This window comes from Vespa crabro, chromosome 8 (assembly GCF_910589235.1).
Source record: "Vespa crabro chromosome 8, iyVesCrab1.2, whole genome shotgun sequence".
Classification (NCBI taxonomy): domain Eukaryota; kingdom Metazoa; phylum Arthropoda; class Insecta; order Hymenoptera; family Vespidae; genus Vespa; species Vespa crabro.
Window position 1 is genome coordinate 3,404,232 of NC_060962.1, and position 17,358 is coordinate 3,421,589.

At 27.7% G+C, this 17,358-nt stretch overlaps 3 protein-coding genes across 5 annotated transcripts in view; 1 reads left to right on the forward strand and 2 right to left on the reverse strand.

Moving 5' to 3' along the window:
* LOC124425904 (venom dipeptidyl peptidase 4) overlaps positions 1-9,233 on the reverse strand; it is a 276,649-nt gene extending 267,416 nt beyond the window's left edge. The window contains exons 1-2 of the mRNA XM_046966942.1: positions 9,209-9,233; positions 3,791-4,038 (exon numbers count right to left, since the gene is read on the reverse strand). Of these exons, the coding sequence (XP_046822898.1) occupies positions 3,791-4,038; positions 9,209-9,218 (258 nt within the window). The 5' untranslated portion in view covers positions 9,219-9,233. The remainder of the gene's footprint in view (positions 1-3,790; positions 4,039-9,208) is intronic.
* A 444-nt stretch (positions 9,234-9,677) lies between these two features.
* Positions 9,678-11,656, forward strand: LOC124425990 (transcription termination factor, mitochondrial). Its single transcript, XM_046967171.1, has 4 exons — positions 9,678-10,637; positions 10,738-10,834; positions 10,922-11,075; positions 11,133-11,656. Exons 1-4 carry the CDS (start codon positions 10,041-10,043, stop codon positions 11,518-11,520), a joined length of 1,236 nt encoding a protein of 411 aa, XP_046823127.1. The 5' UTR covers positions 9,678-10,040; the 3' UTR covers positions 11,521-11,656.
* Positions 11,657-11,764: 108 nt separating this feature from the next.
* On the reverse strand, positions 11,765-17,345 carry LOC124425987 (putative ATP-dependent RNA helicase TDRD12). Of its 3 annotated transcripts, none has more exons than XM_046967167.1 (19): positions 17,242-17,290; positions 16,665-17,154; positions 16,394-16,581; positions 16,054-16,322; positions 15,786-15,985; positions 15,520-15,694; positions 15,278-15,404; positions 15,010-15,174; positions 14,658-14,810; positions 14,418-14,570; positions 14,099-14,342; positions 13,882-14,022; positions 13,603-13,784; positions 13,345-13,470; positions 13,067-13,215; positions 12,732-12,902; positions 12,476-12,650; positions 12,212-12,391; positions 11,765-12,097 (listed from the first exon to the last, which is right to left on the reverse strand). In XM_046967167.1, the coding sequence occupies exons 2-19, from the start codon at positions 16,696-16,698 to the stop codon at positions 11,888-11,890; spliced, it is 3,042 nt and encodes a 1,013-aa protein (XP_046823123.1). In that variant the 5' UTR covers positions 16,699-17,154; positions 17,242-17,290; the 3' UTR covers positions 11,765-11,887. The 3 variants fall into 3 exon arrangements, with proteins under 3 accessions (XP_046823123.1, XP_046823122.1, XP_046823124.1); XM_046967166.1 differs by having other exon boundaries at positions 17,065-17,154; positions 17,242-17,256; XM_046967168.1 differs by having other exon boundaries at positions 16,394-16,563; positions 17,065-17,345.
* Positions 17,346-17,358: the final 13 nt, after the last annotated feature.

The window sequence follows — 17,358 nt, forward strand, 5'->3', positions numbered from 1 at the left end:
TAAGAAACAAAGAAACGACTGAAGTATTATCGCTAACGGTAGGATAAACGCAAAGGAAAGTGTCACATTTATTTTCTCTGCTATCGCGGCAGAGATTGTACGATGAATACACACGTGTCCCGTCTTCTAATAAATTACCATGGCTTCAGAGATATGCTTAAACCGAGTGTTAAATGGTACAAGTTGAATTATACTCAGCGTAATTAAATGATGATGAAAGATCAGTTCCATGACCATACTCGCAAAGAAAACGAAAAAACATTGCCAGATAGAAGATATAATTAAAAACACGTTTATGAATTTCATCAATGAAAGTCATTAAAAAAAAAGGAAAATCACTCTTACATCGGCAATGAAATAAAGATTTGTTTAATATTACAAATTCATCTTAGATGCTTAAAATCAATGATTTATAAAAAATAAAATATTTAAAATATAAAATGATAAATAGAGTCATATTTAATTAACTCATAAAAATCATTTTCTAATATTTTAATGACTAATCGTAGAGATCGATAAGTATCTACAAGATTATTAACAACTATGAGCAATAAATCGACGAAAATAAGAATCGAAGAGAAATGATCGGAACGGCTTTAAAACCGGCAAAGATCAACAATCGTAATGAAAGGATAAAGCATGGCCAAAGTTGGAAGCGACGTGTGACGTTTAGAACGAGACGGAGACGACGACGAGACTCTAAATTTATAGATCCCTCGAGCCTCTTATGTTTCTTGGCCACGCAAGTTTTAGCAAACGACTTACCGATCAGAGTGGAAAAGTAGAAGGTGTCGTATCGTAAGAAAACATACGAAATATTTTCATGAATACGTATATTTTCGCGATACGAGAAATCTTTTAGAAAAATCGATCTCCTAGATCAATTTAAAAATTCGATCGAACTTGTCGATTTCAATATCATAGATCAGATAGATTTTTAAAAGCAACATTTCTCTTCGATGGCCAATTTGACGATGTCAAAGAATTTCAAAGACCAACGGAAATATCGATCCAAAACTTTGGCCAACGAATATGATGATATTTTCGAAAAAGACTACCAACTAAAATACAGAGATTACATTTTTAATTTTTATAAGCTGCTCCCAACTTTCACGGCCTACTGGGGAACCATAAAAAATGTTTCCTGTGTCTAATACAGAGAGATTCATTTCGCATTCATTGCAAAAATTAAAATGATAACGGTTACTTCTGGAACTATCGTCACTAGGATGCAATTATAATGGACGAATCGCAGAATCTCAACTCGGGATGTTATCTCGGGGGAAACTAGAAAAAAAATTTTTGCTCATACTTATTCATTAATTTTACACATTAATTTTTAACTTATATATATATCAAGTATGAATTACATTTTTAAAACTATGTCCACTAGCTTTTTCGTAATCCATATCGATCGTAGTAAAATTCCGTAAAGATCAATAAGACATACAAAAGGACTCTCTTTCAAGAAAGGATAAGAACCGTAGTAATGGCACTAATAATCTTGAATTCTCACGAGTCGAATTCTCTACAAGGACGAACACCTTTATCATTACAAGTCCCTCTTCTTAAGGAGGAAGATAGGAACAGTCTGTCCTCCCTCATAGTTTCAAAGTTACTTGAATTTTCCCTTGCCACACATTGTCGAGATATTTCAACAACCTCTTTAGATGTGTGAAGGGTTAACGAGGTCGTTCGGGTCGATCTCAATCGCTCGAGGCTACCAATATCGAATACCGCAACTCGCTCATATGCTTCTCATTCGAATAACAATACCGAGAAGTAAGTCAAATTGACCATATCACAATAACCGAAGAATAAAACCCGATCTCTTTCTCTCTCTCTCTCTCTCTCTCTCTCTCTCTCTCTCTCTCTCTCTCTCTCTCTCTCTCTCTCTCTCTCTCTATCTGATTATTTCAAAATATCAGAAAATCGATTTTTAAAAAAAGTAAAAATTTTGTTATTCCTTTCTTTTTTATTTTGTGATCGATAACCAACGTTCGAATGTTTATTACCGGACGGAATTTAAAGCCGAAAAAGGAAAAGGAAACAAAAAATAAAAAAAAAAAAAAAAAGAATAAAAAAATCATCAACCTTCGATACTTCCTATATTTTCAATTTCAATTTTTCGAAACGAACGATTTTATACGAGAAAAATCCTTTTCTATTTGATTCCATTAATATTCGTAATATTATTATTCCGTTAAATTATTTTCTCAATTTCCATTTACAAATACCATGCAAAAAGTAATTATTAAACGATTTTTGACATTACTTACGAACGATTCTTAGATCGATATATTTTGCGCGTATGGTACATTGGTTTTTGTCACAATGTTCTGTATTCATTAATAGCGGAAGAATAACACTTCTGTAGGTAACGACTGATTTATGCCCGTTGCTTTGTGCATTTTGTGGAGAACTACGTGACCGAATGCGGATGCCGAACGAATAATGGTTGGTAGAATTTATTTGTTCCGATGTACTCTCGCGCGTCAGAACATTCAAATGATACCCAACACCGCAAATCTGTCGGTCGTCCGGTAATTTAAATTAAAAATTAAGTATTTTATTGGATAATATCGTGAATCAATTCGTAATGAATAATCATCAGATATAAACGTTTTCGGATGGATACGTTTTCGGATAGATACATTTTTTCGTGGTAACAATCAAATCAATATAATTTTCAAAAATAATGATTATATTTTAATCGTTAAATATATTAAAAATATTTTATACGTTACAATTCTTTGATTGTACCGTAATTACGCAAAAAGCTTTAAATTGTTTTATATATGTAAAATTGTACATCGTATATGTAGATATATATATATATATATATATATATATATATATATACGCGTAAATATATGCTCGATTAATTAATGCGTATCACTAGTCCCGATGTATTAATCGAGAACTTCATCAATTTCATCTCTCTTTTTCTGGACAGAAACATATATTCGTTTCTCACCCCCACCCACCACCCACGCCCCTTCTCTCCCGAACAAGTAACGTTACTCGGAACGATCGACAATCGTCGACAAATTGAAATACCGCCCGCGTTGAGATTTCGGAGTAACCTCCGAAATAACATCCCTACAACCTTTCTACTCGCTATTGTATAGTACGATATTGTCGGAGAGGCGGGCAAACGAACGGTTATCACCTTCTACCAATCGACGATCTCGTTGTGGACGCCAAAAGAACGAACGAAAAAAAAAAGAAACAAAAAAAAAAAAGGAAAAATGAAAATGAAGAGAAAAAAAGGAAAAAATGGAAAAGAAGAAAAAAGAACTGAACAGAAAAGCAGAGAAAAAACTTCGACGTGAAAAGTGTGCGTGAAGAGCGCATTTATTCGATGCAACGCGCATACAACGTACGTGTACAACATTGAAAAAAGAAAGATGGAAAGAGAGATAGAAAGAAAAAGTGACAGACAGACAGACAGACAGGCAGATAGTGAGACAGAGACAGAGGAAGAAAGATACATATAGGTCGTAAAATAAAACATGAAAGATCATTTTTTCTTCTAGAAAGAAAATTGAAAATAAAACAATATAAAAAAAACACAGACACATGATAAAATAATATAATATGAAGTAATTTAAATTCAAAAAGATTTACGAGGAACAGAACGAAAGTTAAAGATAAAAACGATGAAAAAAAGGAAAGAAAGAAAAAAAAATAGAATAGAATAGAATAGAATAGAATAGAATAGAATAAAATAAAATGAAATGAAATAAAATAATATAGAATAAAATAATGTAAATTTAAAAAGACTTACGGATTTCGACGAAGAACGAAGTTCGTCATTGATTCCTTTGTAAATGTCAGTGCTGAACGTAAAATCTTTCGTAGTTTGTCGAATCAATGGATAATGATCCTCCGTTTCGCCATTATCATCGCTGTCGTCTGTGTTATCGTGGTTCCCCTCGGTAGCTTTTATCCTTATAGCGTATTCCCGCGCATAATGTCTCACTGCCATCACTCTCGATAAAGGTAACACCAAAAGTTCGATTCTCGAAGCTTTTTCTCGAATTAAACGTGTAATTGCGCATGCGTTAACAACGCGAAACGTTACGGTATAAAATCGAATAACATTTGGATCATTTCACGCTATTCCCGAATTAAGAACATAATCGGATCACAAATCGGTTTCGATTTAACGTATCGATCCTTAAACGCGATTTCCTATGAGAATTATTATGAAATTAAAATATTGTTTTTCTTTTTTTATCTCTCCCACTTCACTTTCGACGATTATGAAAAACGTCGTTCTTTGTATACAAATTAATTTCATCGAAAACGCGTTTCTTACTCTTCGTATTGCTAATGTCACACGATTACCGTAGTAAATAAATTTGTTTACATCACTGAGCGATAAATCGATTTACGTAATCGTTATTGCTATAATTTGATACATATACACGCTACACACACACACACATATATGCATACATACACATGCATACATACATACATACATACATACATACATACATACATACATACATACATACATACATACATACATACATACATACATACATATATACATACATACATACATACATACATACATACATACAAACATACATACATAAATATACACGTGCTTGCGTGCGTGTGTATGTGTGTGTATCATATAAAATTAAGATAAGATTTGTACATAGTTAGATATATAAGTAGATATATGGTTCTTATTCGAATATTTCATAAAAATACATTTGATATATAAGATATTTATAGTCGCTTTTACTTTTTCTATCGTACAATTTCATATGAACTCGATTGTCCGTAAATATAATATTATGCGTATACATAGTTTAAAATGTTCTTTCCTATGTGTACCACTGATGATATTAAATGCATTAAAAACATCAAAGACCTGAATTAAATGTTGAGCAAAAACGACTCGACACGGAACGTGTTAATAAAATTGCTCAATCCTTTCTAAAATGACATTTCAAAACTCTCACTCTCTCTCTCTCTCTCTCTCTCTCTCTCTCTCTCTCTCTATCTCTATCTCTATCTATCTATCTACCTATCTATCTATCTATCTCATATATATCATATGTCAGCTATAGATCGTATGTACAAAGACATAAAATTACGAATTATACTAATTATTCGTATTCAATCTAAAAAAGATCTATTTGAAAATACAAACTTCCATTACATTCGAATCCTCTAGAATCTATCCGCAAAAACTGATCGAACGAGATGCTAATCGACATCGCTGGAATATTCCAGAAATTCGATCTAATGCATAACAAACGGATGGATATCTATTCTAACGGATAGATATTGTCAAGATCGATCATGCGTTTACGAAAGCTATGGCATCAATGAAATACAAAAATATTTTCGTTTATACCGAAGGCATAAACTAAACAACTATTGATCTTTCAAAACTATAAATAAATAAGTATTTCTCGATATTAATATCGATCCCGTTAAACATGAATTTGTAAAAAAAAAAACGTAAAGTCGATACAGTAAGATAGAAGAAAGTGAGATTATATTTATAATTAGTAGCAGTTGATTACTCCAAGTTGATTACTACTAGTTCAAGTAGTATCTTTGAATAATTATCAGACTTAATAAGACAACACCTGGGACATTAAAGTGAACCTACTTTAGCTACGTATGTACATACATAAATACATACATCATACATACATCATACATACCTACATGTGCATGCATGCATACATACATCCATATGTACGAACGTAACTTCTATTCTCACTGGCTTAATTATGGCCAGAAGATGAGCATTTAATTAGCTCCAAAAGAGATACACGCACACACAAGCAACTCAGTCAAACACACGAATATAAATGATGGCTTTGAGTTTTACTAAGAAAGTGGGGGGAGGGGGGAAGAAAGAAAAGAAAAAAAAGATTGGCCTAGATATCGATTTAAATAAATTATAATTCCCGGATAGGAGCTTAGAAATGAGGTCGAATTCGGTACAAGGCGAGTTCAGCTCTCTCGGTTATACGGTATTATACGTGCCCTGTGAGGTAAGAGAGACCTCGACTAAATTCATCAGTAGCAACATCCATCAGCAATGCCATCAGCAATGCCATCAGCAATGCCATCAGCAATGCCATCAGCAATGCCTTCAGCAAAAGCATCAGCAACACCCGGTAAGCAAATTCTATAGAAAGAAGAAAGTATTCAATTCAAACGAACGGTTCACGCTAATTACCATCTCATCGCGAATATGACGCTGATTTTATCCTTTCTATAGATACGTTTGCTATAACCTAATTGTTTAAATATCTTTCAAATTCCGCAACTAAATGATTTATCGTATACTAAGTCCATGGAAATATTTTTTTATAATAGAAAAATAAAATAAATACGGTTATAAAGAAGATCGAAATAAATTGATAAATCGGGCACAGATTGTTGATGCATTTTAATTATCTACGAACACTACGTATATGTATCTCGATCTCATTACTACTGTAGACGTTTTAAATTTTATAGTCTGTGTAAATCTATCCACGCTACTACAATGGCAGTTGTTATTTAATCATTCTTTCATTCTTATGAAGGAAAAATAAATGTCCTTGCATAAAAAAAATATATCTTGTATAAAATAAACGCACACAATAAAATGCGACAAAGATATTTTAATTATTCATTAATTTTTAATTGTTACTGGGACTTGGAAAGAAATTAATTTTTTATTGTTCTTTCTTTCAATTAAATGTAAATAAAAATGTTTCATTTATATATATATATATAGCTAAATTACAATCATATAATAACTAATATAATATATATATTATTGTAATAATAATATTTATTAAAAATAAATATATACTTGCAATCGATTAAATCGATACACTTTGATTTCAAATAAACATTTTCCAATTTATTTTATATGCATTTTCTCAAAAGTATTACTTACGATACACAAAGAATAAGAGCCCTAGTATAAGCCTAATAGCATATTTCTTCTTAAGTAATTAATTTGAAAAAAAAAATTGTAAAAATTAAAAACGAAAAAAACGTATCAAATGTTATCTTGATCTTCCCGTATAATTTGTTACGGACTTTAGACATTAAACAAACGGTTAAAACGCAATTATGATGCATTTTGATTCTAACAATTTCGATAGGCTGACACGTTTCGATTCACTCTCGAAACTCTCTTACTCAAGAGAGAGGGAGGAAGAGAGAGAGAGAGAGAGAGAGAGAGAGAGAGAGAGAGAGAGAATTGCAAGAGGTATAAAGATAACGACGCTCGTTATTTTCGACAATATCGACTACAACACAACGACGACGATGACAACGACGATGACGTCGATGAACGATCAAGAAATAGATTAGGTTTGTGTCTACTATATAAGTAAATATTGAAAGTAGAGACCGAACGAATCTCGTGATGCAGTGAAAGCAAGGATCTTTCGCCGAGATTCTGACACAATAGTTTCTATACGCGTTTATATAGCTTCAGTCTACATTCTACGACTATAGTTTCTGCAACGAAACATGTCTTTAAAATTGAGAGACAGAGACAGACAGACAGACAGATAGGTAGGTAGATAGATAGATAGATAGATAGAGAGAGAGAGAGAGAGAGAGAGAAGACTGTCTTCGGATACCACATTGTTATAACAACGTATTTAAATTATATTTTTCGAATTTCATACGTACCATAAATTTTATTACACTTTGACGATATAATATTTTTAACGTCGTCAGACGAGTATGAGTACGTAAAAGAAGATATTTTAATTAAAAGAATAATTGTACGACGACGATATCATTCGAAAAATTTCATCAATGAAACACTTTTTTTTTATACTTATAAAATCATTGTAATCAATCTACGTTCTACGATTACTGTTTCTGCAACGAAATACATCTTTAATATTGTGAGAAAGAAAGAGAGAGAAAGAGAAAGAGAGAGTGAGTGAAAAAAAATGTCCTTACACTTTGCCCTATTGCCACCAGTATATACTCTCTCGATAATCAAAATTTCGTAAATGTTAATTAGAAATGATCGATACGTTTAAAAAAAATTTGTACAATTTCATAATAATGTGTCTGGATTAACTGTTTTAGGATATCGCATTATCATAAAAAAAATATTTAAATTATATTTTTCGAATTACATACGTACCATGAAGTTTATTACACTTTTTCGATAAGATGATATATTTAACGTCGTTTTGTGAATTAATGAGAACGTGAGAAAAGAAATTTTAATTAAAAAGAATAAATACACGACGGCGATATTCGTTTGTTCGAAAAATTTCATCCATGAGACATTTTTTTTTTATACTTATAAAATCGTTAATAACAGTTTAAGGACTACTTTGATTAACATTTTTATCAACAATATAACCAACGGCAAAACTTTTAAATTCTATATTACATATATATTACCCCAGATTATTTTAATTAATATTTCGTTATATTAAACTTTCTTAATTTTTATTCACTATCACACAAGTTAATCTTTTTCTTGTTTTTTTTTATTTTCTTTTTTTTTACACTATCACGAACCGTTCCCGATTTTTATCCGCACGGATAAGGCAATATTTAATCAAATTACTTTCATAATCGTTCTCGCGTATATTAAACAAGTTTTTCGCGAAGGAAAATATGGCATAAAATGTACCGGTGAACGCGTGCGAGTTGTTCGTTTTCCGACTGACGAGTAAAGAGAAAGGATCGTTCTAGCTAGACGACTGGTACATACACGCGGCCCTGACACGCTGCTTGACATCGTCTTATCGGTGTTGTTACCGAGCTCGAATAAATTACGGAGAAATTACACGAAAATCCCCGAATTATATATCTATGTACATATCTTTCTTAAAGGAAATACCTAAGTATATATTTCCCCTCTCTTTTCCCTTCCCTTTCTTAATATCACTAAATCACAGCACTTTTCGTACTAACACATACACGTATCTCAACTAAGATTAGTCATACATACATGTGCGTGTATGTGTGTGTGTGTTCTCACATCTGGATAACGTAAAACAAAAAATGAACGATAATTAAAATAATTCATTTACTCGCATGAAATTGCTTTCTATAGATGATCGAACAACTGTATCATAACATCGGGAGTATAATCATCGAACACAAACACAGTGATTTACTCGATTTTACTCGCTTCAAACGCTTCATTATAATAATTAAATAACACTTTGCAGTAACACTTTACCTCGCAACATCTTCTTACGCTCGAACACAATTTAAAATGTTTATTATTGTTACTTTTCAATTACCGATTCTACTTTAAATAAGTAGAAAATCTTAGAATTACGACAATCGTTTTATGACGCCGTAGTTACTTTCTCTTGCCGCGAAAATAACGGATTATTATGATTACTCTGATGTGATTCGTTATTGTTTCGCTTCATGGAAATCACGTGACTGATGTTTGTTGTCTGATGTTTATATTATTTAAAAATTATATGATTATATATATATATTAATCAAATGTTATATGATGTTATTACTGAATATATTATGAAATGATAATTAAATATATCATGTTGCTAGAAACTATAAATATTATAATGAAATATACCTTTTTATAAATCAAGGATGATTAAAACGTTTATACTACTAGCTTTATTATAACGCATTGAGATATTTTCGTTTCAAAGTTAATTACACCGCCAGACCACTAGTTGTCGCTGAAAGTCCTAAATCGTGCCTGGCACTACATTTGACACATAGTTACGTATGAGGTTAAGTGAAAATATTTGTTACATACACGAGGCTCTAGCAACGAATTATAAATATAATATAATCTTAAAAATTTCTTATTTAATTTTTTTGTTCAATGTAAAAAATATTCAAAATAAATAAATTGATTTTATAAAAATACAAATCCAGTATACAATTCTGAATTATTATTAAAATGATTAACCATTTATATTTTGTATAATTATTTGTTTGTTATTATAAGAAGAATGATCCAGATGAAAAGAAAGAAAACCAATGGATAATTTGTATGATGAAGTGAAACATTTTTATAAGGAACAATAATGGCATATCAATTTACATTTAATCTAGTAACGTTTATTATTAAAGCATATCAGTTACAAACATATTCATTATTATTGAGATACAGTATAAAATCAAAAATATGTTTATTTAATTTATTTACAATACAAATAATAAGAAAGTATTCTTTTCATACTTATAAATACAATGAATTTTATACAAGAAATATGTTTAACACATCTACAAATGTATATACAAACTTCAGTCAGTCATTAATTATTGATTTATCTAATATTCTCTCTATCGATAAGTATGAAGCATTAAAAATCTGGAAAGAAATCATTAAATATAAAATATTAACAACAGAAGAGACAATAAATATGATTACTGTTGCAAATAAAGCTGGTTTATCGGTATCTTCAATTATCGAAAACCTGCCCATATTAATACAAAACATTAATACCTTGGAAGAAAAGATCAAGTGTATTCAAAATCTTGACAATGATATCACTGAAATGCTTCCATTGCTAAACATAAGCAGAAAGTATTTAGATGTATTAATGTTTATTGAAGAAGAGAGAAGTCAAAATAAAAAAAATAGAATAAATAAAATCAAATATCTTGCAGATGAATTACAGGTAATTATAAAATCGATTCACTAATTTGAATTTAAAAATTTTATATATTTCCTATTCTGATCACTTATTTTATTATTTTTAATAAATTTGTATTTTTCAGTGTAGTGTACATACATTATGTAAATATATTGAAAACCAACCTACAATAATAACAATTTCTATTAGAAGAATAAAAACAATTGTAAAAATATTGAAAGGTAAAAGAAATTATTCAATAGATTATTTGTTATATTTATCATTTCATAATAGAAGTTATATGTATATTATTTTCATTATTATTACAGAATTTGATTATGAATTAAAGGATATATTAGTCGCTCTTTGGATATTTAATTATAATGCAAGAACTATACATAGAAGGTCATCAATGATGCAAGCAGCAGGAATGCAAAACATAAAACCTTGGATAATTCGAAGTTCTGTACATGAATTACGCAAGTAAGTCCATTAAACTTATATTATTCAACAATTAAATATAATAAAAACTTGTTCCAGATATATCAAAAAATTAAGGAAACAACAAATGTTAAATGATATTTATGGTAGCCACGTAGATTTTTTAGTTAGAAAATTAAATATAACTGAAGATGAAGTTAGATTTTATATTAATAGATCTCCCGATTTATTAGATATACCAGTAAATAAAATGAACGAAGTAATAAACATATTGCAGAAGTATGGATATAATGCTCAAGATATTTTAATGTGTCAACGTATTTTCTTACTTAGAACAACATTACTAGAAGAACGTCTTAAAATATTACAACAATTACGGGGAAAACATAGACTGTCCTTAGTATATTGTAGCGCAAAGATCTTTGAAACTATAGTTAAATATACATTTAAACTTAATTCTAAAACATCTAATACTGATGATAAATAAATCTAATAAGTAATACGTAAATTTATTATATACGAATACAGAGTTGTTAAATGATATGATATAATTTATGTAATAAATTTATATATCTGAAATATTTTTTTATTATATCCTTTATGTTTAAAGTAATGTTAACCAAATGTAAAACTATATATAACTAAAATATAATTAAAATATATTTGAGATAAATATATCTAGATTATACAGGATTAATAATAAAAGTTTTGTAAAGAGATAATATATATGACACTAATTTAAGGATAGTGCCATTTATTTATTACAGAATATTCTTTGGATTGTACATGTATAATAATATTTATAATAATATGTAAAAAAAATATTTCTATTATTTCTCTTATAAAACTTTCAATTATTCTAAATCACTTTTGCTGTCCTTGATTAACCCACTTTTTTTACATAATGTATATATATTTTGCATATGATCTTTATTGACAACAGCATGATGTTTATTTATAAGTTCAGTTTTTAAACAAAGTCCGATTATATCCGATCGTCCAATTATCTTTGTGCCAATTTCAAGAGTGTTTGTCCAAATTATATTACTCAAATGTAAAGAAACCTATATGTTAAAATGAATATAACACATTACATACATGTATATATATATATATTTTTTTTTCCTTTTTTGATTAGTTAAAATATTTAGTTTATAATTGTTTTCAAAATAACTAACCTCCCCAATAATATATGAATATTGATTTAAATTCTTAACAAACCAATCATAAGCAATTTCATTAGCACAATTATTCCATTCATATTCATCATCGCATGGAGCTATGCCAACTAAAAAAATTTCTACTATGTGTGCTGGCAATTTGGATAATTCTTCTGGCAACCACAATAATTTTTGGATCTAAAATTTAAAATTATAAATTATACATCTACATATACATATTATATTATATAACAAAAGCCTATCCATTTTTGTACTAAATACCTTAATATTGTTTAATATATTGCCAGTGTCAATACATCTTACATCTACATTTTCCATACTCTCAAAATGATTTCTTTTTCCATCTTTAATTTGTAAGACTTGTACTCTTTTAAAACTTTCTATTGAGTCTTCTAAGCCATAAATATCTCCTACGTTAACGATAGCAGACCTCTTCCTACATATGAGTTTAATGATTGAAAAATTCCAATTAAAATTATTGTAATTTTTTCGAAATGAATTTTTAATAAATTAATACCTGTTATCAATATTCCCATAAAAATTTTGAATTTTTGATGTAAGCATAATATACTCATTTTTTGAAAATTCTATTCTTTCCGAAGTACTTGCTTTTACATATTCTATCACTCTGGCTGAAAAATGACTTGCATTGTGTATATACGTAATTATAAATTTAACTTTATCTCCTCTGCAATAAGATAAAAATTTGTATACAGATCAGGTAATCTCTTGAATAGTTGTATAAATGTTATGAATTTCTATATATTAATTCTTATTTCTGCATTTAAGTTAATTCTGTTAATAAAAGACAATATTTTAAAAATTTGGCGAAAGCTAATAAATATAACTTACGTTTCAATTTCTGTCATTGGTTTATCGATGTCAGGAAGAATACAATGTCTAAATACACAAGAACTTTTGTTTGGACAAAATCCTAATGATTTCACTTTATCACATATAGGATATTCTCTTTTACATTTATCCAATGACACAGATATACGCTATAAAAAATATTTATTTTTTTTTTTAATTTTAATATTTTATGAATTACTATATTTTTATTTATAAACTTCTAGATTAAAAAAAATATGATAACAATGAGACTTGATATAAGTAATATCCTTCTCTACCTCAATATTGAATAATACATGCTCTGATAATACTACACCCATTCGCTTCATCATATTAATTATACTTAAAAATTGTATATTATCATTTTCATTTACAAATATCGTAACTTTGCATTTAGTTGTTCTCTGTAAAATATAATAAACTATTTAACTATCTTACTCTATGTGCATTATCAAGATATATTAGATACCTAATGATTTATCAAATTTAAGATAAATTGTATACTAAAGAAAAAATTAACAATTTTCTTTTACTACCTTTTGTAAATTATTCATAAGTGTTGAAAATCTATAATTAAACTTTGTTTGTACATGTAATGAAACAGAATAGTGTATCAACCAATCCACATCTGTAATATCTAAATCAGATAAAACTTCATCAGTGGATATTATAATGGGATAATGACCAGGAACAGATACTTCCCATATTTCTTTAACAGCTGTACAATGTTAATAACAAAAAAATAAATATAGTATGATGAGAATATTCTTAAAGGTAAAATTGATCTATAATTTTTGTTTTTACTTTTATCAAACCTTGTATTTCAAACAGATGCTTTTTCTCATGGGCTAGAAGTGTTTGTCTATATTTCAATAAGAACGCGTTTAATTCTTCTGCTTCATCGATAGTTGTACATATAATCATAGTTTTTAACTTGTATTCATTATCCAATACATCTAAAAAATGTGCATTTATATACAAATGTTATTAATACCTTATTTTAAGATGAAATTCTTGTACAAATATATTTACCTAAAATCTTTTGAAGTTTAAATTTTGAGTTTATAAGATACATCTTCGGTTGAACAGATTTAAATATTACTGCTTCTAAAAATGAAGTAATACATATATATGGTTTATACATAACTTTCTGAACAAGTGTTCTTATTGGTGTAGTGAAATATCTTGCAGCAAAGATTATTTGCAATGGAAATAATTCGTCATTTTGATTCTCTCTATTTTTTATTATTTTATGTTTTCCAAATAATTCCACTATCTAAAACATCATAATACAAATATTTTATATCATATCATATTAATTATATTATATCATAAAAATTATTTGCCTTACAGAAGCATAATATTTATCTAATATCACATCTGCACTATCAAGAATTAAATGACAAAGACTATCAAAATTCAACAAATCTTTGTGTGTTCTTATAAATTGTGCTAAGAATCTTGGTGTTGAAACTAATATCTGACATCCATTGTATATTTCAGCCTAGAAACAATAAAATTAATATAAATAAATCTTATTACAGACTTCACATATATGTAAGAAAATAAAAATCTACATGTATATTCTTACCGCCAGTAATCTGTATGATTTTCCAGTAAATGCTAAAACTGTGTTAATATTATCACAGCTTTGTAAAAATTCCAAGCAAAGTGAATGTACACTAAATGCTTCTGAAGATGATGAACATAGTATTAACACTGATGGTTTATTTCCTTCGGGCAACTGTATTGGAATATTTAAGTTCATTAACAAAGACATAAATATATCATTAATATGACTAATAAGTTAAATGTAACCATGATGCATACAAAAAAATATAATACATAATAGATAATGTAAATATAAAGCTTAAATGTAAGTTTCATTTCACTTAAACCAAAACAAATAAATTTATATTAAATAATTATGTAATAATAATTACCGAATCTTGTGCAGCAAGTAAACCAGTAATAGCAAAAGTGTATCCAAACGTTTTACCACAATCTTTAGTTCCAATAGCAACCACATCTAGCTTTTGCTTTATAGCAGGCCAGATATATGATTGCATCTTCTTAGGTTTACTTGATTGCACTAATGAATCCCAAGCCTGTATAAAAAGAAAAAATATACAATATTTTATATATTAAATAACAAAAATGTCTTCATTGAAGTAAAAAGATATAAGAAAATATTTCTTTTCAAAAACACACCTGATGTATCTTTGCAGGAAATTGAGCGTCAGTAACAAAATTCAAAGTTTTACATAATATATTACTATATACTAATACTTTACGTGTACGATTTTCTATTATCACATTTGAACATTTTTCATAGAACCTAAATATTATTGGTGTTAAATAAAAGTCTAATAATAAAAGATGAACAAAAATAATACACATACATATGTATTCTACTATATTATTGATAAATATTATTTACTGTTATTTCTTACCTTTCTTTATATTCAGCATTGCTTTCTCTGGAATGATATTTATTTAAATTTGCCGTATTATCCTTATTTTTATATAAATTACAATCATTTATTTTTTGTATATAATAAGTAGTAATATTATCCTTGGATTCTTTTTTAAACTTGTTATTCGGTTCCTTTATTAATTTTAATAGATCTATATGGACAAAATATTTTAAATATTATGTGATATAAATTTACATTTAATATGCTATATATAAAATATTATTCTAGTAAAAGAAAATTACCTCCTTTTAAATAAGTTGCATAACCATTTTCAGTTAGAGTTTTACTTAAACATATTATTTCATTATTTATAACAAGATATAATTCTCCATAATATTTTCCATTCTCATCACAGACTAATCTATCAAAATATATTTTACTAGATGCAACAATTAATTCTTTTATGAATTTTATAGCTTTGGTTGTCCATTTATCTGTTATACTGTTTAAAATTAAGAAATATTAAGATAAGCATATACATATTTGTATTAAAGAAATAAATTTACTTACAACTGTATAAATTCATTTGTAGACTCTTTTTTCTTAATAATTGTAGGTATTATGTTATATATACCAATAACTGATGTTAAATACTTATCAGATATAATATCATGTTGTAAAAAAATAAAATCATCTTTTAATAATGTTAATGAAATCCCATAATCTACTAAGAGAACATTATATCTCATAGTTGTTGGATTAAAATGACCAATTATTCCTCTGCAGAACCATGCTGGAAGATCCACGTTTTGACTTGCTTTACCATGAACAATGACAAACTATAAAAATAAATATAGTATTTGATCTATTCGATCTATATAATTATTAGAATATAAATATTTTAACTTACATCTCCTAAATTTAGTTCATCATTATTCTTTGAATTCAACTTTTTCTTTTTCATATATTTTACTAATTTTCTAGTGATAAGATTAGACTTTTCAATATAATTTTTAATTTCATATATTCTTATGTAATATGGATTCTTAACATTTGTAACTTTCACAGAAAATGATGTTTCTGGAATTACAACTTTACCTAAAGTCATCAAAAAACATTACAGTGTTATAAAATTATATACATTTTTTATGTCACAACAATGATGTATAAAAACGACTAACAATCGTCGTTACAAAATTCATCCTTTGAGCTCATCTTTGTTAAATGTAATAATTATTAATTAATAATAAAAATAAAAAACTATGCACTTGTTTCATTACATATACATAATCATAATTTCATAAAAATTTATTCAAAAACTATGAAATTATTAAGAATTTATTTAGAATGTATTTTAGCAGTTATTCAAAAGACCTTACATGACATTTACAAAAACTCACGAATTTAAGCTTCGATTTAAAAGATAGAATTAAAAAAAAAATTGATTTTTTGATTCTTAAACTATCAAGAAAAAGGAATATTGGCTAATTTATTCTATTTATTCATAAAGTTGACTATATTAATATAGTTAAATTCGTGATTTTTTCCTATCCTATATTTATTTTATTTTAAGTTATAAACATTTGAATTCATGTTTTTTGATTGCAGCGCTCTCCTCTGGCATTTCACTCTTCTCTGAGATTAACCACTGCACGCATCTTCACTTGGAAACTAAACAAAATGGATATTACAAATATAGTAACTTAATTATCACTTTCCGCGTATTGTTTTATTTGGGATTAATTGATAAATATTTACATTAAATTATACTTCTCATTTAACTTTATCAATCTTATTTTACATTATTTTATTATTATTTTAATTTATGTAATTTATTTTATTATTTATATAATTAATTTATATTATTAATTTTAT